Below are 23,894 nucleotides of genomic sequence, written 5' to 3' on the forward strand. Positions count from 1 at the left end.
ATCATGGGTTGTGGCAGGCGACTACGACGAGCAATGTAGGCCCATGAGCAGGCGATGATGAGCTATGAGGAGGAACGCGATGTGATCGCGAGCTGCAGTGAATGGCCGTGGCGAGCGGCGCGGGCCCACAAGCAAGCAGCGAGTGGGGCGGGCGTGGTGAGGAACGCGAGTGTGAAAACACCCCGACATGCAGTGGTGTGGTGTGTGTGAACGGAGGCACTTGTTCTCCCATCCAGGAATATTTTGCAGGGCTACGTCAGGATCGTATTTTATTTTTGTGTCATGTATTTATTTATTTTCTTTTGTATGTTAATGTTGTTGGGCTTTGTTCCCACAATCTGATGTGTTTCCGATGATAAAAGGGGTATGATAAAATGGAGTGGCGAGACTTCAATTTAGTTTACCTTCTTGAGCCGGACCCGGACCCGGACCCGGACGGGCCGGGCCGGGCCAAGCCCAACCTTAACAAGAACCGGTGCAACTGAGAGCTTGATTGTTTCTCTTGCGAAACTCTAATTGACCAAGCAAAGCAAAACTTAAGCGGAACCACCCTCGTCTCACCATTCCAACTCAAAAACACCGGCCTTCTTCGCCCCATGTCATGACGCGCGTCGACCAGCGAAATAAAAAAGCCGACGCCATCGGTAGCCACAGTTGGGAGGAGCGAAGGCATTTTATGTTGTTGATTTTGACGGACCTCCGCTCTTCTCACATCTTCCGAACCCATCTCTTTCGGACCTAAGGATTAGGACGACGGCTTCACCTCGTAACCGCTTTGCGGTGGCTGTCCTATCCCTCCACCCTCTACCGTTCACACTATTGGAACGTGCGAAGGGCGAAATCACCCAGTGGTGGCTTGCACATATGAGGATTGTCTATACTATAAATATGCACCCACCCCTTTCATCACCCCATCAAGCAAGAGAGAGAGAGAGAGAGAGAGAGAGAGGAGAAGAAGCGAAAAAAAGAAGAAGGTAGAACTACAATGGTTCTTCTTGATAAGATGTGGGACGACGTCCTCGCGGGGCCTCCGCCTGAAAGGGGCCTCGGCAAGCTGAGGAAGGTCTCCACCAAGCCCTTGAACGTCAAAGGTCTCTCTGGTTCACCCCCATTAGAACTCATCTCCATCTCTCATGTTAGCAGCATTCCCTAAAGACATCGTTTTGGTTTCCACGCAGAAGGGGAGAGTAGCGGCGGCATGTACCAGCGGTCCATGTCGATGCCACAGACGCCAACCACGCCGGTGACGCCGACGTCCGCCAACGCCCACACCCCGCGCCACGACGTGTGGCGGAGCGTCTTCAACCCCGGCAGCAACGCCGCCACCAAGACCCTCGGCGCTGACTTGTTCGACAAGCCTAAGCCCAACTCCCCCACCGTCTATGACTGGTATCAGATTGTATCGTATCATTATACATATCCATCATTATATTACACCCTTTTCATGTCATGGTTTCTTCTGCCTCGTGCATTGTTTCTCTTGTGCAGGCTTTATAGTGGTGAAACCAAGAGCACCCACCGCTGATCTGATCTGAGCTTGGCTGTTCACAGATAGACAAGTGAAGAAGGTCAAAAAGACCAGATAATTACCCCCAGAGAGTAATGTCTTTTGGGATTTGCTGGTTTTCGTGGTAACCTACCTACCTAATAAGCTAGCTTGCTACTGTGTGCGTGCGTATGAGAGAGGTGTTTGGAGCCTCCTCTTTTATGTTCCTTTCCCGTGAATTAAGTATCATCTGCTACAATGTCACCATATTATTTCCCATCCCTCCAGAATGATAATAAAAGCTCGTCTTTAACTTATCTGCCTGAAAACTCATCTGCCTGGGAACTTTGGATGTACCTAAATCTGCAGTTGGTAGAACTTCAAGGACCCAAAAGGCTGGATGGGCAGGAGGAGTCAAGTCAGGCCAGGATGGACTGTTCTAATTCTATAAGCAGTGTAGTGTGCAGCACACTGTGATGTTATATGAAAGCTAAAGATCAGTTTGCGCTTATTAGGAGCAGTTCAAGCTCACTAAAATTGACCATTTTTAGCGTGCCAAAAAATATGTATATAATCTTAAAATCTTAATATATCCCATAGAAAAAAAAAAAAAAAAGACTAACCTTAAAAGTATGCTCCTTGAGTAATCAAAGATCCGACTAGTGCATTGTAAAGCCTCCTCCTATTCCTTGACTTTTGTGTTTTTGCGTGGTGACCTTGCAACTTGACCTGTCACATGATCATTATTATAATCATCTACCTGTTTATGTTGAAGCATGAAAGTTCTGAATATGATTTCCAACTATAAATGAGAAAAAACAATTAAATTGTAAAAGAGATTGGTAATTATCAGGCATGCCATGAAGTGGTCACAGATACAATGAGATACTCAAATTTCTTACTGATACAACTTAATAGGAAAGTTTCATTCATCCCTCAAATTGACTAAATTTGTGCCTTGTGTTTCATTAAAAATCGCAACATGTGTGTACATAAATCCTCATATTCGAAAAAGTGCAACTAAAAGTTGTTTAACTAAAACTATCAGCATAATGTATTAGTTATTTCCAAAGCTTGTATGATTTTAAATGGAACTCATACGTGAAACAGCTTATTGAAGTTGATCGCACCTATTGCTTTGGATGTTCTTCACTAATGACAAGGTTGACTAAAAAACATCAAGAAAATTCAGATAAGCTTCTACTCCAATCAGACTTGCATGAACTCTTCAATCTGTCAGCCCCTCAAACTATCAGAACTTCAATAATTTTGCATCATTTTCAATCAGAACAATTTTTGTTCTGACAAAAGCTTCCATCAAACCATATCACATCAAGAACAATTCTATCTGATTGGATTCATCATTTCCACTAAAATAACCGATGGTGCACAAGCAATGATTCATCATTTCACGACGAGAATACTCTTGTTAATCACCTCTTTGTGTGCACAGTGTTTGCAGACCCCACTGTTCATGAGCAAATTATAAACATTAAATTCTCACAACATGCTGACTATGTTTTAGCAACAAACTATGAAGGTCTTTAATTTACAGGATCTCCTTTTTCAAATCAATGTGGGCACCGACGTTCTTAACTGAAGTTTCTAACATCTGAAATCTTTGAAGGATAAAGAATACTTCGTTTCCAAATTCCAATATGGCATACACTGCAATGATGCTATAAAACTTTTTCAAATTCCCTTAAGATAGATATTTAAATTTTTCATACATATCAGCCCCATTATCATCAATCTAATAAACTAAAGTTTACCACCATGTATGTAACCATGAGTTTGGAAAAAATAATTAAAATTTTAAATAACTTGAATTCCACTGACACTTTTACCAATTGCTCAACTACTCATTTCCAAAACTTAAATTTAGAGGGGTAAATATGAAAATAATACTGCAAGAAGGGATACATATATATGCATATTCATATTTTTGAAGGATACCAATAATAATTGGACTTTCAACCCTTAAGAATCAGGGGTTATACATATGCGTGTTAAACTAGGATTTAGAACGGAAAATATGAATATTATAAACTTCAAGGGATTAATAGTCAATCCTTGGCATCTCGAAAACATTTTTCCTAAATCAACTAGAAAAGAAGCCAATAGAGCAGAAGGATTGATTTCAGGCATGTCAAAGCGTTGCATGGGTTAATGACCCCCCAATTCCATTTCTGACCTCGGACCCTTTGGAATTCTTGTTTTTGGTCCAGAAACATCAATTTCAAAGCCCCAAACACAGCCAACCAAACAACTAAATTCCTTTTCTTTCTTCCGTTTCCAGGATTTTTACAGGACCCGAAAAGCACTCCAATAAACTCAAATAACACAATCAGTTATTCGAAGGATAGAATCGGAGCCACCGACCAAAACAAAAGAAGAAAGAAACCCTAAAGAATTAGTACGATGGATTAAAGACTGGGAGAGATAAATGAAGACGAAGACGGACCTCGACGGTGTCGAAGGCATGGAAAGGTAATGACGATGGCGAAGCCCGCAGCGAATTCCAAAGTTGTCGACCGTCGCCACAAGAGGCAGGGGGAAGTTGGCACAACCAAATGACTGGACGACTGTTACCTATTTATAGGGGTGCGGGCGATCGAAGGCACGAAGTCGTAGATTAAGTCGTGGAACGCAGCAGCATTTGCTCACTCGATTCTTCCCTGCACACAAAGGTTAGAAAACACAATGAAGCCATTTGGTGGATTGTTTAATTTTCGAACTCAGGTTCCAAAAAGGCAATCGATGATAGAACGTCAGAAAGGCAATTTGAGACTCCCTCCTGTCACGAAGCCAGAAACACTAGACAACTCGGCCACGAGCATTCTATTGACGACAAGTACGAGATTTGTCTCAAGAGATTACACTAACCTGTCATCATCAGGAGCATCCTCCCTGTGGAACAATGTTGCATGAGTCAGGAGGAGATGGAGCAACCTCACAATGTCCAACATCATTATCGACTTCCTCAGCACGAAGGACATAAATTGAATAGTTTCAAAGAACTAGACTTTGTCATATGAAAGAAAGATAGTACAAGTCATAAACCGAGAGGTAGCGCATTTCAATAGATTATATGACGAGCAGCTGAAAGGGAAATTAGATTCAAGTGAACAACAGTAAACACACAAGTATAAACTGAAAGAAACCAAAGACATGTCACTTCCTACTTTGTTGGGACATAATTAAAGAGATATTAAAATTTAATTTCACTGCTGGATGAAGTTAGCATGGAAGTTCTCTCCGCTCTGCATCTTGGTCCGACCTTCTTGTCCAGACATGGTGCTCTGTGATTTCAATCACTATCGTTCCATCGCTCAACCAGCCTTTTATTTGGATTTATGTATATATATGTATTGTATGTATATCATATACATATAGAGCACAGACAAAAAAAAAGGTGTCTGGTTTATGTTGGGGTTCTCATGCGGAAACATCATATTAAGTGATGTTGAGCACTTCTCTAGCACCGTACTGTGCCTTTCGACGGTACACCAACACCTGGGGACCAAAAAAGGATGCCTGTCGCTTTAAAGCTTAAGCTTATAGAGAAGAACATCAAGTGAATAACTATATACTGGTTGAGAAATCTCACCAGCTCCCCTCGTTCACTAGTGAAAGAAGCAATAAGTGTTGCAAGAGATTCATGTCCCTCCAGTATCTGTAGGCCTATGCAAGGGACAGTAGGGGCATCATCCATCGAGCTGGAAGACCCGCCCCCGAGAGTGCCACTCCGAGGCTTCCTTGCATATATCTCCAACTCTTCAGCTTGTACAGATGTCTGAAGAGCAATAAACTGCATACATCCACAAACTCCGAATAAGGAACAGAACCTTAAGATTTTCAAACACTAAGCAACATAATTCAGAAGCAGTTGTAGCTCAAATGTATTCACTTGGCAAAGATGTCCGATTGACAAGGTTGGCCGGCAGCTAAGATATGGTTGTTCCAAATTTGGCATACTTCCATCATCCAGAGGAACCAGGGTCAAATGTACATCAAACTGAAAAAGTAGAAAAAATCACAAAGCACTAAGTATGAACAGAAGTTATTATGAGGTAAGTAGAAGAAAAAGGTTCCCCTATCCTCTTACTGTACCTCATCATCAGCATCATCTAAACTGCGTAGGTAGTCCACCAATTTGGCCATGCGCCCACCTTTGACCAACCTTCCATTTGCACCGCTAGTATTACCATGTCTAGTCTGACTACGCGTGCCATTCTTACCCCAAGCAAGCATATCTCTGTTTCCTGCTCGCAGAGGTGATGTCCCAAGAGGCTCTTTGTTGACTTCAAAGTCATCATTCTCCTCAGATCCAACATCAACACTGCCCACTGTTCTAGCTGGTGAAGATCGTGGTGCTCCCCATCTCTTGCATCTCTTTGGTCTTCGGTCAGGAGAGGGCTCATCAGCAGAAGAGGAATCTTTAGTGCCATCATTACCATTTGCTTCTTCTTCTTCATCATCATCAGAGCCTGCAACTGCCATGTCACGACCAATATTTCTACCTCTCCCACGCAGATGATTTCGGTAACTTCCTTGTGATCTTCTTCCAAATGGTGTAGCAGCTTTAGATGTAGACCTTCTCCTACCAAGAGCTTCCGATTGTCGTCGAAATGTCTCAGCTATGTATGCTTGTATCTATTTTGGATAGGAGATTGGAGGAAAATAACAATCAATTATACACATTGATCTACCAATAATACTTGTTCAGTTAGATGATGCTACCTTCTTATTGCGGAATTTGTCCTCTTCATGGAAAGCCAGTTCCTGCAGCCACACAATAAAATTAGGAACTGATGACTCAACAATAATAGTGAACAAATGAGTAGAAAATATTGAATTAATAGATTTAGCAAGTTCATCAGGAATACCAAATCCGATATACCTCTTCCTCGTATTTATCAATATCCGGGTATAGGGCTGCTATAAGAGCATCATAGTTAGGATCATCTCTCAAAGAACGCCGACTGGCACAATGAGTACGGCATGCAGGACATTCATTATTTCTGCAGGAAAATTAGAACGAGGATGAATTTTCTTGCCAGTAGGATAAAGTAAAACTAACTTATTTATTCCTTTTCAATAATCTCATTAAAAAGAAGGCACAATATTTTGCATATGCACAACACTTCTGCAACATACCCAAGTCTCATTGATTTGTCAATACATTCCCGGCAAAAGCGATGCAGGCATTCCATTACTGTCCTTGTCTTCCGAATTATCCCTGGCATGAAGTTATCATGAAATTTTGTTTCAGAATAACTGGTAGCACATAGAAATACGAATGCTTCAAAGGCTATGAGGTATATGGGCTGGACAGTGACAAGAACATTGTAGTTTACAGATTGCTGCTTAGGCACAAATGATGCCAGAAAAAGACTGAAAAAGGAATAGTTCCATCATAAGCATCAAGCTACAGAATAACTTGAAATAAGACTGTCCCTTGGCCTGTAGATCCTCTGCACACTTTTTCGATATAAAATAGATTTCATGGCCTAGTTCTTTGCCTGCCACCATCAGACACTTATTGCTGACTCAAAACAGTAATTCAGTTGCAATCAACCCACTTGTGAAGCAGTCAGTTCAAGCACATCTAATTGCTCCACAGAAACATTCAATGGTAAGAAAGCACTTTGACTCTGATATCTTACAAGCAGATTCTGAAATATACAACAAAAATATCTGATATGATAGTGTGGTAAAAGAAAATATTTGGGGAAGAGACAAATGAATTTGTATACATCCTGACTGGGCTTATACATCAATTTCTGGGTACCTGCTTGCAATAAGAGTAGTTATTAACTCCATAATATACACACACAAAGGAGAGGACGTGGAACTTCCACAAATTTCACAATTATATTAGTCATGAAGTGTGGATATAGGTAAGTGAATCCACTGAAAGCACAAAACAAAAAAGAATCAACCAGCAACAGACTCAAAATAGAGATCATCTACACCTATCGGAAACTGTAGCTAGCTTAAATTTTAGCATTGACTTATTTTGTCAAAGAAAAATAGATCATACAGTAAAAAACAGATGCTCTATGCATTTAACAAAAAAAATTAGCTACAGTAAAGCACAAGATCTGCTGACGGGCAGAAAGACAAGCATAACTATGTGAAGAAAATTATTAGAGATATAAGAGATCAAAAGTCAAGAAGTCATGCTTTCTCATACTGCATTTATTATGTAACAACTCTAAGTAAAAAAAAGTGAAAGACAGTAGACCTTATTGACACACTAGGAAAACTTTTACATGCATCATCTTAGAAGGGGTCAAACATGCATATTAAACCAAGGTTTGGATGATTAAAGATCAATAGTTGAATACAGGTTCTGTTATAAATAAAGATTATTTGAATCTGATTAGGTAATCTGTGTTTTGGACAAAAATTAAAATATTCAGAAATCCACAAAATAATAAATAATATAAACCAAAAAATATTTTAGACTAAAGAGTGTTACAAAGCCAATAAAACATGAATGGAAGATGTCTTTGTCCAGCCTATGAATATAACATAAATGCTAATATTATTCTGCCTTATTTTGCAATTCTTCCAATTTTCATCTTACCCTGACTAATGCTTTTTGTCTTCTTAGTACAGCAAAGATTCACACTTGACTCCACAGGCTAGGATTAGTTCAGAATGGTCAGCATCTTCAGGATTGGTTTGGTCGACCAACTCGTGGCTGATGCGACCAACAATTAACCGAACCAAGTTATACTGATATTCCTAGGACCCTGGATCCATTGACCTAAATAATCCTGTGTTTCAGATTTGTGGGTACAATTGTAAACCATGCACTCGTCCAACTACAGTATGATAAATTAAACTGAATATGATGGTCTTAAATTAACATCGTTTAGGATAAATATGAACAAAAAATTACACGGCATAATACAGATAGCAACCAGAATAAATCTAAATAAGTTTATCAGTAATCAATTTATGGGGATGGGCATATGTTCAAATGTGTTCGGAGAGGTCTTAAATGTTTGTACCCAAGCATATAGGGCATTGCACTTCTTTTCGAATGTCCGCCAGCTTCACGGGGACAAATCTGTGAACCAGCAAAAAATCAATATCAGTTCTGTGTAGTATGCACTATGCTAATTTTATTATTTGAAAAAATGTGAAGAATGAGCCAGAGTAAGATGAGATTTTAGGTGTGCAGAACCATAAAGTTTGTAAATAAAATAAGGCCACTGCATACAAGCATAGTTCTTGCAACCACAATAAAGTATTAAGGTGAAGAAAAATTTATCTACACAGCTATCTCAAACATATTGTGGGTCACATGTGAGAACAACCATTAAGTATTTGCTCAATGATTATACAGTTGCACAGGCGAGTAGAATATTAAATTGTTCATGCATTAGCAGTCTCTAGCAGCAGCTTCTATCAATTTATGCAGGACAATAGTCGCTCATCAAGTAGAGCACGAAAAAAGATTTAAGCATGAATAAACTTGATACAGATAGGATAATTATTCACTGTCCATACCAAATAAGGAAACAGTAGGTGAAGGTTTCGTTCACTATTCATGCCAAACTAAAGCCACACTGGCAAAGAGCAACCACATGGTATAATAAGACCTATGCAGGCTCCATAGACAGAATATCAAGGTAAGTTACCTGCCTAAAGAAATCAAATAAATTAAGGCCTACTCATGAAAGGAAATTTATCTGCATATGGTTCATGAACAAAGAACAAAAATTTACTGTGAATACATGAAGAAGGCTTTGGCAGATTAATGAAAATTTTCAGTATAACTGGAGGAACAAATAGAAAAAGATGTACAAAAAACAAGGCTGTTCTTTCTCCATAAAGACAAAAGGCAAGAACATTAATGATTCTTCAACTTCAAGAGAACAATTGACACTCTCAAATGCAAGTAACAATTTGGTTGTGGATTAAGAAAGAAGCAACTGAGGGATTTGCACAGAACGATGTGCATTAAGTGGCAACCATAAGCATAATGATTTATGACAAATACTAAAAGCTTAGTTTCACTTCATAGATCAGCTAAAAGTAGCACCTCTTATCACAGGGAACTTCCTAGCTCTTATCAGATAGAATCTAAATAATGAACTTCAGAAAAGGGTTGAAGGAGAATCACATGATATACATAACAGCACAGAAAGTGATGAATTATTGGAGAAGGGCCTTGATACTTTGAAAAACCCAAACAAAGGATGCTAGCAAGTATGCAATGCCTACGTATAGTTAAGAACTTGAGATACCACTATTTTGAATCCTAAAATATCATATTTAGTAGGTAATGACCCATTCCACACATGTTTATTTTACATTATCCTTAACTGCTGGGAATAGTACCCATTTTTTAGCTTTTAAGAACACAACAGGTTTTTTAGTTTTAGAACATAACAAACTTTTTAATCATCTTCCAGCTATAATAGCAGAATACATGAGAGGTTTGTCAACACCAAGAAAACAACATGTCGCACCTAAAAAGACAATGCAGAACATTTGAGAAAGTATTTGTGGCAAGATTTTGGCATGCTGCAAATGCATAGGTGGAAAAAGTACAAGATATGCTTAGAAGGAACAAGCTAGAGTGCGATTAACTGGAATCCTTTAGTTTTGAATGTAAGGATGAGAGCAATTTGCTGACATTCAAAGCCCTACCATACAAGACATCGATGGAAACGAATCAGAACTCCCAGAATTGTTTTATAAAACTTAATCTAAGACACTTGAGCTAGATCATAGCACCATAAATGATGTTGAGTGTTATCACTGAAACTACAGGGAACAAAAGAGCAGAGAAAATCCCTGGATTGGAAAATAAAAAAATTATACTAGAAGGTCTAACCTATTAAGGTACCACCTTTAAGAAACTTTATAGAAAAAACCACTGGGCAACAACAAAGGTTGGTAATATATACTTAAAAGAAAACATTAAAAAATAATCAAGTAGCCAGAAGATTTAACAGATGACTAGATTAGAAATTGGCCACATGGGAAAATGAAGCCAAACATGACCTCCAAAACCTTAGTGGAAGCACAACAAGACTTAAAAGGATCAGGATCACCGGCACAGAAGCAACAAGCATGCAAGCAATAGTAATCATGACAAACATGGCATGTATAAAGTTGCTGTTCGAAGGTTGATTTTATCATTTCATCTTCTCAATAAGCTTCTTCCATGGCCTATGACTTATTAGTAGCGTCTGCCGCCACCTCAACCTGATCGCAGACATAAGCAGTCATGCATACGTGAAGGAAGGCGGCGGCGGAGAAGCTCATCCAACTCACCACCAAGAAGACCCACCCATCAGGAGGACGGACGAGGGTACGCAAGACACCCGATCTGCCAAATGCACATATTACCCGCGTGCATGAGACACGAAAGACGACTCCCTGCATCTGACAGAGCATCGTAGCAAACAAGAAATCCAACGCCGTGCAGAGGCAGTCGCAAATCCAGACACAAAACTGAGAGACTCTGTCGTGGTGGGCGAGAGACAGGGATAGAGAGACAGAGAAGGAAAGAAGGTGGGAAGGGCGACGTACTCTAGTTTCACGGCTTCATCGTCGTCCTCGTCTTCTTCATCGGACGATTGGCCGCCAGCATTTCGGCCATCAGAATCTGCTGTGAACAAAAAGATCAAGCACAACCAGCGGCAGATGGCAGTGAGATCGAGACTCAGTAGGAGGAACGAGAGAGAGATAGAGAGAGAGCCTCGCCGGGAGGCCATACCATCCTGTTCTTGAGGGACCTCTGGCGGCTCTTTCTCCGCGTCCCCTTCGCCGCCATCGCCACCATCCTCCTCCCGCCCCTGCTCCTGCTCATGCTGAACGGCCGGTGTCGGCAGAGACGAGGGAGGCGGGGGTGGGTCAGCAGGCGGAGACTCATCGGAGGGGGGGAGTTGGTGATCCGGTGGAGGAGTAGGAGGAGGAAGCGGGCGCTTTTGGGCAGGCATTTACTCTTATTATTTTCCTTTTTCGCTTGTCCCCGGAGAAGAGACGAGAGGCTTGAGGTGTAAGACGAAGAGAGAGAGAGAGAGAGAGAGAGAGAGAGAGAGAGAGAGAGGGAGGAGGAGGAGGAGGAGGAGAGGGCGAGCTGTGGCTCTTCTTTCTTTAGAGGAGGAGGAGGAGGAAAAGGGAGCGAGAGAGCGAGACGCAGCGTTTGCTCGCGGTCCGACCGACCGGGGCTGATCGATCGATCGATCATCTCCACACCCTCTTTTTCGTTTTCTTTTCTTTTTATTAGTGGGAGAAACATCTTTTTACCCGCAAATATCTCACCCGTCATTACCTTCCCTGTGATTGGGGTATAACATGGGCCCACGAAGACTTGCTATTACCACCACGCATATTTAATTTTAATCGAACGATGGGTTGCAAGTTTTGATGAGGTTCTCATTGAAAATAAAATAATGACTGGTGATTTGATCTAATCCGGTCAAATTTGACCAATTTAATATTTTGATAATTTAATTAAATGATTTTTTTTTTCTACCTACAAATATAACAAAAGCGTATGAAAATGATCACACACATCTTCTTAATTTTCTACTCTATTATTGCATATAATAAATACTTTATAATTGTGTGAGATATTGCTTTTTGTATTCTATATTGCTTTTGTTTGACCTAATTAATTCGTCTTTCGTCTTCGTTTGGTTCTGCCAATTGAGTTTGAATAATACTCTTAAGAATAATACTGTATTAAATCTATTGGTCTTTTGATTAGCCATGCACATTTTTTATATCCTAACAAAACAATAAATATAAATACAAGAATCACCAATCCCGAATCTCAAAGAAAAAAAAAACGTTGGACTCACTAACTAACTATTAGGCATTCAAATATACATTTCTTGTCAACATTTCTCATGTTATTATAATTAATTATATATATATATGTATAAATTTTGCAAAATGTTATCGTTAATTTGATCTTTGGTAATTAAGTGAGTGAGGTTGAAACAACCTCTCAAACGTTGAATAATCTATTCATACCATTTTCTAAGTCTGGGATGTCGATTATATTAAAAAAAATAAAAAGAAATATTTAAGTTAAGAATATTGATGTGACCTTAATTATATTACAAAACTAAAATCCAATTAATTTAACTTGGTTGATTCATGCAGGTTACCAAGAAAAACCAATTAAGTCTCATCTGCTTTGCATGCTCTTAATTTATTTTATATACTATTACTAGATAGGACTAGATAAAATATATAAGAAAAGTATATTTAAAAATGATGACTTCCCAAAGAAAAATATTGTTTTTAGCTTTTTTTATTCTAACCAACGCCTCCCATTTTTAATAGTCTCGAACAACATTCTTTTTTCTTTAACCTCTTATGGATCGATCGAATCGATCAAATTATAATATTTTTTAATCAGTAATAGAAAAAAAAAATATTATAATATTAATTTTTTATAAGAGCTCATATCGTTCCTGCACGTGGTCGTCCAATCGAAACACAAACTCCGAAGAAGCTGCATAAGTCGACCATCACTACACGGTAACCAAACTCGTCCTCTTAATTTTTTTTCTCGATCATCAGAGATCTATCGTTCACAACCATAATTTCAGAAGAGATGGTATGTTTAATCGTATGGAACATTAATTCTTAACAACATAGTCCAATTCTTCATACACCTGACGTCAATCCTCATAACCTATGCGTTTCAAATATGACTCTACTTTGACAGGCGGTGTGCCTCCAATCATCCTTCTAGAACGTAACAGGAAAACATGTTCATTAAATCATCGACACAAATAAATCATTGACAAGTATAAGAAGCTAAAGAGGGGGATGAGCAACCGATCACCCTCCATCGAAATCAGGTATAAAAACTAGCTCCCGAAACCAAATGGAAGGGAGGACTCAACCAAAACTCTCATTGGCTGTGCTAAATCTTTTTTATTTTCTACAGTACCCCCCCCGATAAGTCTAAAGAATACCTCGAGGCAACGCGAAGCATCACCAAACAATTCTAAACTTTTTTTACCGGACGAATCACACTCAAGAAAACCTAAGCGATCCGCTTAACCTTCTTAGACGGGGTCACACTAAGGAAACAATAGTTTTGTATGCAAAGTCTGTAACACATTTACATGATGTTGGATCAATCTTCGCGAGTAGATATTATTCGGATTTATGATAAGATGGTATTTTTCCTAATAAAAATAAAAATTAAGATAAATCACTCATCCGAAAATGCCACGATATATTTTATTTGACATTATATATAAATAAGAAAAGGGCGGTATGCAACGAGTGTGTTTCTGTGTGTACACGCACGATAAATGGCAGAAGAAACCGCCCTTGCAAGACTACCATGTCGTTTAATCGCTTGAAGGAAACCCTCCGCCCCTGCTCCAACTTCTCCGCCTCTTCCTCCACCACTACCGCCGCTGGCGCCTCCCACGCCTCGTCCTCCTATACACAATTCCCTCTTTCGAGGAAGCCGCCCAAATCGTCCCTGTCGCAGCAGCTCCAACGCCTCGACCCCCAGTCCCTCTCCGATGGCCTCCTATTCCGTGAGCCCGACCTCGCAAGAATACGACGAGTAGAAGAGGACAAAGATGTGGATGAGGAGGAGGAGGAGGAGGAGGAGGGTAGAGGTGTCGCAGCTACTGCTCGCTTCAACAGTGACGCGTTCCTTCCCCAGTCGGTCGCTTTTGAGGCTCGAGGGCCCTACGAGCCCTTGGTTCTTTCTTCTCCCGGAGAAACGCCTGTTGTTCAGGTATTTTTCTCTTTGCTTCTTTAAGAGGTGGAATGGATCGGTTTTGCAATGAATTCTGAATGTTGAATATACAGACAAGCGGCAGCGTGTGGTGCCTTTCGACATTGTCTTTGATTTCTGGAGGATTTCGTTTTAATTTAATGCTTTCTTGTCATTTGAACTAATTTTAGCTCGATAGAAACCTCATTTTTCAGATCAATGCAAGCAACTTTGCAGGAAGATTTTTCTTAGACTGCATCGTGCATCATCCTGGAGTCCATTATAACTCTTTCCATGTTTGTTTGAAGTCTCTATTTCCTGTAGGTTTTCATGTAGGCGTTGGTTAATAACTGCTTTTGGATGCTTAGTCCTCATTGCTAATATTCTTGGTGAACAGCTGTGCGAGCTTCATGTCATTCCCATTTGAGGCAGAAGAGATTGATGATTCTGATTTGTGGAGTCTCGAAAAGGGCGACATTTTAGTAAAAAAAAAATACTTTTGAACATGTATAACATAGTCACAAATGGTTAGCCTTTTTGTTAAGCTGACTATCATAAGCTCTTTGTTTCGACATTTCTAGTTCTGTTCATAGATTTGTTCCACTTTTATGAACCATCAGTGGGAACTCTTGCTACTCTCTTGAGGAAGGCATGAAATTTTGTTGCTTCCGTAAGTTGCTTTGTTGTTTGCACTATATACGTACATGTTAAAGTTTATCTTTCTTACTCGTCGTTAGATCCACAATAACTACGTGTGTGTATCTTACCTGTCGCTCATAGAGGGATGGTCAAGTACAACTGCAACTTTGATGACATTCACTTCGCATGGTTTTCCTTCCAATCCAACACATATAAATGCACGCATCCTCCAATACACTTTGTAATATTTTTTAAACTGTCTGCCTTTCATACTTAGTGAGCTTTCTGGTAATTTTCAAATTCTTAGCGATCCTTCTTGGTTGGTGCTTTAGCTGGATTTTTTTTTATGAATGTTGAATTATTCAATAATTCAATATGTGATTCTTGAATTTAAAAACTAAACTTCTCTATGTTTGTGTGTTGTTACAAAAAGAAAAAAATCGGAACACTCTACCCACTTAACTGAATTATATGATGTTGTTTTGCTTATCAGCCAAGACAAGTTGGTATATTCCTTTCTTTACCTTAACATTTATGTTGCATGGTTTTGTGGAACATATTCATGTACTTGATAAGGAGCCTCTAAACCTGCCTTTAACTCCACAGTAGATGCCTTGTTTGTAACCGTGACATGTTTCTCAAGTCGATTTGAGAGTCTTAATCTTTATTGACTGTAACTTGTAGATGCAATTTCATAAGAAAAATTATATACATATAGGCAGGACCATTTGTTACAAGTCCTAACACGTTGTTGCATTGTTGCAGGTTCCTGCATCGATTAATTCAAGGCTTCTTGAGCATCAAAGTGATGGTGTTAGATTTTTATACAATTTGTACAAGAACAACCATGGTGGTGTACTTGGAGATGACATGTAATCATTCTTCTTTGGTTTCTAGAAATCTTGTTTTTGTTATTTCCTTCTGCATAGGTAGAGTTTCTTTGAGAAGTTATTGTAATACCCTATTTTGTTTTAATAAATTTGCAATTTCTTGCATATCATTACCACTATCATGTTGATTATATTGTATTGGGTAGTACATTGCTACATGCTATTGACAATTGGTCTTGATAGATTTATGAAGGAAACATATAAAAGACATGCTAGGCATCAGTAACGGTTGTATACCGTTCCATATTATGCAAAAATTTTGGCATGTGCTTTAAAGAATGACCAATATGATGGTACTTGTAAAAATGTAGGAAAAATGATTAGCAATTGTAGTAACTAATTATCTATTTTTCCCCATAATTTTCTAAATCACAGCCCTCTTGAAATTTTGAAGTGGTCATCAAAACGTTTTTAGCTGGATTGTAAAATGCAACCAAGTAGTTAGCCTCTTGAATCTAGAGATGTAGAATGGAACAAAATTCACTTTCATTTGTGCTTTTATATATACCTTAGCTGAATTATTATTATATTGAATTGATTATATCTCATATAAATATTTTTAAAGTCTGTTTTATTTCATATATCTCCTCTTTTACTCCTTCCCAACTTATCATGGTTCTTAAATAGTCTTCCAAATTACTATCATATGTGCTTTTTCTCATGTCTGTGCTGAACATTCTATTTCATCTTAAACTAGGGGGCTTGGGAAAACCATCCAGACCATAGCTTTTCTTGCTGCTGTTATTGGAAAAGATGGTGAACATGGAGTTCATGAGATGGAACATGTCATTAAGAAGGGCCCCACGCTGATCATCTGTCCAACTTCAGTTATTCACAACTGGGAAAATGAGTTTTCTGAATGGGGAGACTTTAGGGTTGTTGTTTATCATGGACCAAATCGTGCTTTGATTATTGAGAAACTCGAATCTCATGGTATAGAGATACTTATTACTAGCTTTGACACTTTCAGGGTTCACGATAAAATTTTATGTGAAATTCCATGGGAAATTGTAATTGTTGATGAAGCACATCGCTTGAAGAATGAAAAATCACGGTTATATAAAGCATGTTTAGGAATAAAAACCAGAAAAAGATTTGGTCTCACTGGAACTATTATGCAGAACAGGATATTGGAGCTTTTTAATCTGTTTGATTGGGTTGCCCCTGGGTCCTTAGGGACTTGGGAACATTTTCGGGATTTCTATGATGAACCTTTGAAACATGGTCAGAGGTTAAGTGCGCCAGAAAGATATGTCCAAATTGCCGATGAGCGGAAACAACATCTTGTTGCAGTTTTGCAGAAGTACTTGTTAAGAAGGACCAAGGAAGAGACTATAGGACATCTTATGTTAGGGAAAGAAGATAATGTTGTCTTTTGTGGAATGAGTGAGTTGCAAAAGCGAGTTTACAAGAGGATGTTGGAACAGCCTGATGTCCAATGTCTAATAAATAAGGATCTTCTTTGTAGCTGTGGCAGCCCTTTAGCTCAGGTTGAGTGTTGCAAGAAGATAGTTCCAAATGGTATCATATGGACGTATTTGCACAGGGACAATCCTGAAGGCTGTGAATCATGCCCCTTCTGCCTAGTTCTTCCTTGCCTTATCAAGCTTCAGCAGGTACTTCGAGCATACAATATTTTCATGCTAAATGTTCTTCTTAATGTGTGTTAGAATGTTAAATGTGAGTCTTACAGATAAGCAATCATTTGGAGCTGATAAAGCCCAATCCAAAGGATGATCTCGAGAAGCAAAAGAAGGATGCTGAGCTAGTATCTGCTGTTCTTGGTGCCGATGTTGACTTGATCGGTGGCAATGCTCAAACTGAAAGTTTCATGGGGCTTAGTGATGTTGAACATTGTGGAAAAATGCGGGCATTGGAGAAGCTATTATTGTCATGGACTACAGGCGGTGACAAGATTCTTCTTTTCAGCTACTCTGTCAGGTGACATTCCAATAAAAAATGGTTTGGTCATTTAATATGATCCTTGACATTTTAAGTTCTTACTGCTTGCCCATTTTGCTCAGTGAACAGACATAGTGTAACGATGAAAGAAAATGCAAGAGTGTGTGTGGTACAAATTTGATATTTTTTCTTGAGCATTAATGCAAGATTAAGACTAAGGACATGTAGGGTGAGAATCCAATTCTCCTGTATCTGATACAGGCCGATAGAGGTTCCTTGGCATCACAAATGTGTTCTTTTCATCATTATAACATTTTTGTGTGGAGAGTGGTAAAAATTAGGCACTTGTAGTTGTAGGATTAAAAAGATTACCAAAATTCTTTTTAGATGAATATTTTTGCAGATATATGTGAAGCTATGAGTGAAAATTCTTTCTTACATATTTATTTTCAATAGTTGTGGAAATTTGGGCAATTTTTCAATTAGATAGAAAATATCTAATCATATTAACTAAAAGTTGAAAAATGGTGAAATGTCACTAGGATAAAATTGGACAACATTTCAGTTGTGCTAGTTGGTATGAGTTGTCACATGACATGCCAAACTGTACTATGCCATGTCAATACAACACACAACACTGTACCAAAAAGGTATTGACATGCCTTGTTTGGATTTGTGGATGAACCATTTGGTTCCTTGTGTTATGAATAGATAATAGATAATTTTTTAAGTGTGATAAACCATTTGTGCTGTTCAGTGACAATTAATGTATGGTATCAACTTATCAACAGCTTTAAGAATTTTGAGCTCAAGTAAAACAAAGACATTTTTACTACTACTTTTCCTCAACATTTCTTAAATATGCACATCATTGTATATTTAGATCTTCTCAAACTTGCAAAATTAAGTTCTATTTTGAGAGAATTGTTTCCTGAAACTGAAATATATGCAAAAGGGATTTTAAAAAATAGTTCGAATAGCATGCTCCATGTCGAATAGAGTTCTGGTTTTCCCTAAATCCAACAGATAAACTTTCTGATTGATTCAGGACCCAAGGGAGAAAAAAATACAATAATCACAATCTAATAAGTCTGGAAGAAACTTATAGTCATGATTTGGTGAAGATAACCATCATAAATCTTTTTTTTTATTGAAGACTTTATTTTTAGCATTTGTAGTATGCAGATACCAAATTGACATGTTCACTCATATTTCTTTTTTAGCTTCATAATATCATGACCTAGGAAAATATAGAAATTACTTTAAATTCAAGAATCTGGTAGCCACACTTACCTGGAATCATTTAGTGGTACTTGATTGATTACAAAATCAGCTCATTAGAAAACAACCCTTGCTAAGATTTGAGAAGGATTTTTGATGTTTAAGGAATTTCTAAAATGTCTACCAAAATATGCTATGTTCTCCAAAAAGAATGGTAGATATTGGTTTAATTGATTTTTCTTCATTGTTGAGTCACATTAAAAAGCAAAACACAAATGCTCAGAAGCATTGGCAGCTGAGAGATCCTTAATTGGATGTTAGTATAAAATGCTTGACATAAAATGTTTAAACTAAATTTTTGTTAATTATGATAGTCATATATTTGCAATTTCCAACAGTCCATATTTTTTTTATCTTTGTATTTGAATGCAAATTCACGCTGAATCCAATGATATGGCCTTTTCGTTTGACATGCACCAATCATCCTCTTTGTTTATTTGGCAATTGGTACAGTAATATATGGTGGTAACATGTCAATTTGATTAATCGGTCAATTTGCAAACTGGAAAAAAAAGTTGAAACTAAATGGCAACACTGTCCTTTATGACCTACATAACAAGGATTCTAGTTATGGAAATAGCTAGCCTCTCTGCTCATAGGAGTAAAATTGCATATATTAATTTTCGGTAATCCTCATTGGCAGGAGTCTCATGGTTCAGACAACTCTTATCCAAATCCATTGTTTAAAACCATCAAGGGAACTAAAGGATGGTTGACAATTTTTTGACTCACTGTTTCATTTATCTAATGCTCCAAGTTCTTCACCCCATAAACAAATTCACGGTTGCCACGATCAGAACTATCTGGTGTTATCATACTTAACTTTTGGAGAGTTAAAGGGGTTGTGATTAAGGTGGGAAAAACAGAACACTTTAAAGACTAACCTGCTCAGGCATTTTAGCTTTCAATATCGTTGAGTGGCTGCATACATTTGTCACAATCTCAGGCTCTCTAGTTAATTCAACAACTGGTCTACATCGATACTGAATAAAATCATTCACAGTTTTATATTTGTAATTTTCATATTTTATGTTTGTAAACTTTGTTCTTTTCTTGAATTCCATATCATCAGCATTCTGGATTTTCTGTTGTGATTCTGGGATACTCTGCACCTGATGTTTTTACTGAAAGCAGGATGCTGGACATACTGGAGAAGTTTCTTATAAGGAAAGGCTACTGCTTTTCCAGGCTTGATGGTTCAACTCCAATGAGCATACGTCAATCACTTGTTGATGACTTCAACAAAAGTCCAAGTAAACAGGTAATTCTTAAATAAAATAGTTCAAGTAAACGTGCACTTTCAACTTATATTTATATTTCCTTCCTCACATAGGTATTCCTGATATCCACTCGTGCTGGCGGTTTGGGTCTGAATCTGGTCAGTGCTAATCGGGTTGTAATTTTTGATCCAAACTGGAATCCTGCACAAGACTTGCAGGCCCAGGACAGATCATTTCGTTATGGGCAGAAACGACATGTTATAGTTTTTCGTCTTCTTGCTGCTGGTTCTCTTGAGGAACTTGTTTATTCTCGGCAAATTTATAAACAGCAGCTTTCGAATATTGCTGTTTCTGGAAAAATGGAAAAACGTTATTTCCAAGGTGTCCAGGTATTGATTTTGAGATGATCTCACTTTTTTTCTTTCCAGATTCAGTATTAATATTTGATCAAAATTTGGTTTATCGCCATATGTCCTCCATCTTACAGGATTGCAAGGAATTTCAGGGTGAGCTATTTGGAATCTGCAACCTTTTCCGTGACCTATCTGACAAGCTTTTCACAAGTGAGATAATTGAAATGCACGAGAAGAAAGGAAAGTATTTATCTACTCAGATGAATCCACTTAATCCAGAAAGTGAAAATTATATTACTCCTATGGAAGCAAGTGAAATATCATTTCATGGTAAATCTAATGAGGCGGCAATTTTTGAAGATGAAAAGAAGCTTCAGGAGCTAGGTAAGGTTATATACAATTACCAATTATTCCTGATCATGCAGCCTGAAAAGAAAAAGAAAACTTATAGCATATTTTCAATTTCTTCCATTGAACTCTTCACTACCTAATTATGCACATGCTATTGTGCCATGATTTATGCACATGCACCTTGTAAATAATTTCTTCTTTATATATATTGGCCTTGTTTCTGAGGCACATCTATTGTTATTTACATTATGAAAGTCCAACAGTTCTCTATGCAGATATAGTAAGATAATATTAGGCTTGCCATTATGTGTCTTTTGAGGTTAAATGAGGTTCTCGAGTCAGTTACCTGTCTGAGGGACATGAGCACCTTAAGACTTGGCAGTTGACATTGGTGGCGAGTCCCTTAGGAGTTCAAGAGGAAACATAGAATCCTAAATCCCATACTTCTCTAGACTTGTTACTTTTGAGCATTCGCTCGGTGCACAAGCTACCCCTGTAGCCTGTCATATTTGTGCTCAATGGTTGATCATATACAACTTTTTCCAAGACCCCTAAGGGCTTCATGTCCATTTGCTTTTATGTATGAGAACTCAGTGTATGTCTTGTGTTTTGTAGGACTAAAAATGAGAGTCATTTTCTTGTCTATTCGGTTTCCCTTGCAATGAACTAGACTAATTTAGGAAGAAAAAATGTGAGTACATATTACTATCATCATGCATTGTAGATTTCTCTGGCTTTCTTTAGGAAAGCAAGCCATTGTGTCATCTAAATGATTTATAGTTTCATGGTTGTTGAAGTTGATTTATTGTGAAAATATTTTGAAGTACAGTTAGAAGTGAATCTTGAAAACTTGCATATTCTAGTCACAAGTTATCATACTGTCTATTCCACACTATCGATCACTTCTGTTCTTATGCAAAAGCTTGTTGGGACCTATTGGCATTCACTGTTTCTTTATCAAATTCAACTTCAGTGTATGACTAGTGTTAGAAATGAATGTCGAGTGAACTTCACTCCCCTCTTTTCAGGTATCGTATATGCTCACCGTAATGAGAATGTTGTCAACATGGGGCCTGGAAATTTGGGACAGAAAGAAGCAGGTACACATGAAAACTTTACCGGGAAGACTTTATCAAAGACACGAGGCAATAGCTTGGAAAGAATCTATAATATGGGTAGACTTTCTTCTGAACAGCGGAAGAGGAATGAATTCAGAAGCATCGCCCACAACATGGGCATGGCAGAGCTAGAATTTAGCAAGTGGTTACTCTCGGCATCACCTTCACAGAGGATTGAAGTGCTACAGAATTACAAGGAGAAAAAGAAGCAGATGATAGGACCTATGAGGCTACCCAAAGACAAATAGAGAATTTAGATCCGTGTCTTGGACCTATTCTTTGTATTGCCCTCCTAGAAACTGAGAATCCTAGGGAACTAGAAGGAAAACAGCAAAAGCGTGATGGACAAGAGAAGATATTCGATAAACCATATACTGTATGGTTATGAGCTGTAATTAAATAAAGATGCTTCTGCTCCTGCCTGTACATAAATAAACTATGTTTTATTTGTTGGTTTAGGTTCTTAATTCCCCCTTTGGTATTGTATTCTTATCATTTTCTTTGTGCTAGTATTCCGATTTTTCTTTAATCATTGATGATCACAACATTCATTTGCCCACCCTCCCTTATTGTACACAAAAAGGATCAGGATTCCTTTTTATAAGCTGGTTAGGTTCTTGCATTGTTTGTCTAATTCTACATCATTAGATTTCTTCAGGTTCTTTGGCATGATCGTATTTTCATTTATTTCTTAGTCTTTCGACGGTGCACTTATGGACTTTAATTAGTAATAATACAAGTGTTCAAAACTCCACCAGTCAACTGACAAACCTACATTTAAGTCTTAGTAAAACAACATCATCCCCATCTATTGTTTAGGCCAAATAGAACAGGTAGAATGTGACTGTCTAAACTAAATTAGAGAGAGGCCAAAGCATAAATTAGTTTCTTGAAGAATATTATTTAGAGATGTGTAACTCATACAGTATTGTGGCGTTTGAGAGGGTGACGTCTCCCGTGCTCGGATAAGATGGGATGTGCTTGCTGTTCTTTTGTTTTGATGTTGTTAGCTTTCAGTGACCCAACCTGAGCCATTGTTTCCTGTGCGATAAGACTCCAATCCCACAGTTGTCATCTTTATTCCTCCTCTCTCTATCGTGGCTGTCAGACGCTCTCATCTCTCTCTCTCACGCTTCCTTTTTTTTTCTTTTTCTACTGTCGCTTTGCTTTCGTCTTTGTTTTTTCTTTTCCTTCCTTCCTCTTATTATCGATTTCCTTTCTTCTCTGTAGCCTTACACATCTCATTCGTACGCATTAAGATACATACTCAACATCAACTATTCTTCGATTAAACCAACACGGAGACAAAAAAACATACATAGCTTTTCCTAGTCATTGATGTTGCAATGGAGTTTCATCATCATCATTTAGTGCCTCGACGGAGCAGCAGCCAGCCAGCCAGCCAGCCAGCCAGCCATCTCCCAAAAGCACGCATGATGCACCAACCACTCCGGAATCAAAATCTCCTCTCTCCACCACCAACTCCGTCATTAAGAAAGGCCGAGTCGTTGTTGGGGTTTGGCCCTCCAAAATAAATTTCTAATGTTCTTCCGTCAAAGATGCCGCCACTAATTAGACGGATGGGAATCACCCAAAACAGATTCCTAGGGAGGATTAGATCGGCTGGATGTGGTTTGCTTTGTCAGCCACAAACACCACCCACCCCTGAAAACACTACTCACAAAACGTTTTTGATGATTCCAAGTTGGGGATTTTGTTTGGTACATGGAAATCTTACTTTAGAGCTGAGGGCTCTTCGGTAATATGCCGCAACTTTACCGGCTGCTCCTAACATCCCCTCCTAACTCACAACCACAAACACTGTTGTTCCCAACTTACCCATCTCCTGTTGGATTCGTGTGTTTGGTCCATCGCATTGCAACTTTCAGCACCCGATAACATCAGACCGCGTGTCCCCGAG

The 23,894-nt window shown here is 38.5% G+C and overlaps 3 protein-coding genes and 1 long non-coding RNA gene across 5 annotated transcripts; 2 read left to right on the plus strand and 2 right to left on the minus strand.

The window, feature by feature from the left end:
• The first annotated feature begins 923 nt into the window (after positions 1-923).
• On the plus strand, positions 924-1,793 carry LOC135642002 (dormancy-associated protein 1-like). The gene is made up of 3 exons (XM_065157743.1): positions 924-1,091; positions 1,179-1,389; positions 1,489-1,793. The coding sequence occupies exons 1-3, from the start codon at positions 986-988 to the stop codon at positions 1,523-1,525; spliced, it is 354 nt and encodes a 117-aa protein (XP_065013815.1). The 5' UTR covers positions 924-985; the 3' UTR covers positions 1,526-1,793.
• Positions 1,376-4,360, minus strand: LOC135642003 (uncharacterized). Its single transcript, XR_010497846.1, has 3 exons — positions 3,951-4,360; positions 2,110-2,215; positions 1,376-1,541 (listed from the first exon to the last, which is right to left on the minus strand). It is a non-coding gene; the product is annotated as an uncharacterized LOC135642003 (long non-coding RNA).
• A 184-nt stretch (positions 4,361-4,544) lies between these two features.
• LOC135642001 (putative E3 ubiquitin-protein ligase RING1b) lies at positions 4,545-11,700 on the minus strand. 2 transcript variants are annotated; one of them, XM_065157742.1, is made up of 10 exons: positions 11,235-11,700; positions 11,048-11,123; positions 8,512-8,570; positions 6,647-6,728; positions 6,390-6,510; positions 6,230-6,271; positions 5,600-6,142; positions 5,397-5,504; positions 5,097-5,297; positions 4,545-5,002 (listed from the first exon to the last, which is right to left on the minus strand). In XM_065157742.1, exons 1-10 carry the CDS (start codon positions 11,455-11,457, stop codon positions 4,943-4,945), a joined length of 1,515 nt encoding a protein of 504 aa, XP_065013814.1. In that variant the 5' UTR covers positions 11,458-11,700; the 3' UTR covers positions 4,545-4,942. The 2 variants fall into 2 exon arrangements, with proteins under 2 accessions (XP_065013814.1, XP_065013813.1); XM_065157741.1 differs by having other exon boundaries at positions 11,048-11,126.
• Positions 11,701-13,779: 2,079 nt separating this feature from the next.
• Positions 13,780-22,431, plus strand: LOC135642778 (switch 2-like). Its single transcript, XM_065159197.1, has 8 exons — positions 13,780-14,240; positions 15,624-15,730; positions 16,446-17,364; positions 17,442-17,689; positions 20,066-20,192; positions 20,265-20,540; positions 20,639-20,888; positions 21,884-22,431. Exons 1-8 carry the CDS (start codon positions 13,833-13,835, stop codon positions 22,219-22,221), a joined length of 2,673 nt encoding a protein of 890 aa, XP_065015269.1. The 5' UTR covers positions 13,780-13,832; the 3' UTR covers positions 22,222-22,431.
• Positions 22,432-23,894: the final 1,463 nt, after the last annotated feature.

This window comes from Musa acuminata, chromosome BXJ3-7, assembly GCF_036884655.1.
Source record: "Musa acuminata AAA Group cultivar baxijiao chromosome BXJ3-7, Cavendish_Baxijiao_AAA, whole genome shotgun sequence".
Taxonomy (NCBI): Eukaryota; Viridiplantae; Streptophyta; class Magnoliopsida; order Zingiberales; family Musaceae; genus Musa; species Musa acuminata.

Excerpts from the sequence above, each read along its gene's own strand:
- LOC135642002 (XM_065157743.1), top strand. The coding sequence starts at position 986 with ATGGTTCTTCTTGATAAGATGTGGGACGACGTCCTCGCGGGGCCTCCG. Across the intron at positions 1,092-1,178 it reads CAAGCCCTTGAACGTCAAAG|AAGGGGAGAGTAGCGGCGGC; the intron begins GTCTCTCTGGTT and ends GTTTCCACGCAG. Across the intron at positions 1,390-1,488 it reads TCCCCCACCGTCTATGACTG|GCTTTATAGTGGTGAAACCA; the intron begins GTATCAGATTGT and ends TCTCTTGTGCAG.
- LOC135642001 (XM_065157741.1), bottom strand. The coding sequence starts at position 11,457 with ATGCCTGCCCAAAAGCGCCCGCTTCCTCCTCCTACTCCTCCACCGGAT. Across the intron at positions 11,127-11,234 it reads GGTCCCTCAAGAACAGGATG|CAGATTCTGATGGCCGAAAT; the intron begins GTATGGCCTCCC and ends TTTTGTTCACAG. Across the intron at positions 6,272-6,389 it reads TTGATAAATACGAGGAAGAG|GAACTGGCTTTCCATGAAGA; the intron begins GTATATCGGATT and ends GTGTGGCTGCAG.
- LOC135642778 (XM_065159197.1), top strand. The coding sequence starts at position 13,833 with ATGTCGTTTAATCGCTTGAAGGAAACCCTCCGCCCCTGCTCCAACTTC. Across the intron at positions 15,731-16,445 it reads GGTGTACTTGGAGATGACAT|GGGGCTTGGGAAAACCATCC; the intron begins GTAATCATTCTT and ends ATCTTAAACTAG. Across the intron at positions 20,541-20,638 it reads GTTATTTCCAAGGTGTCCAG|GATTGCAAGGAATTTCAGGG; the intron begins GTATTGATTTTG and ends TCCATCTTACAG.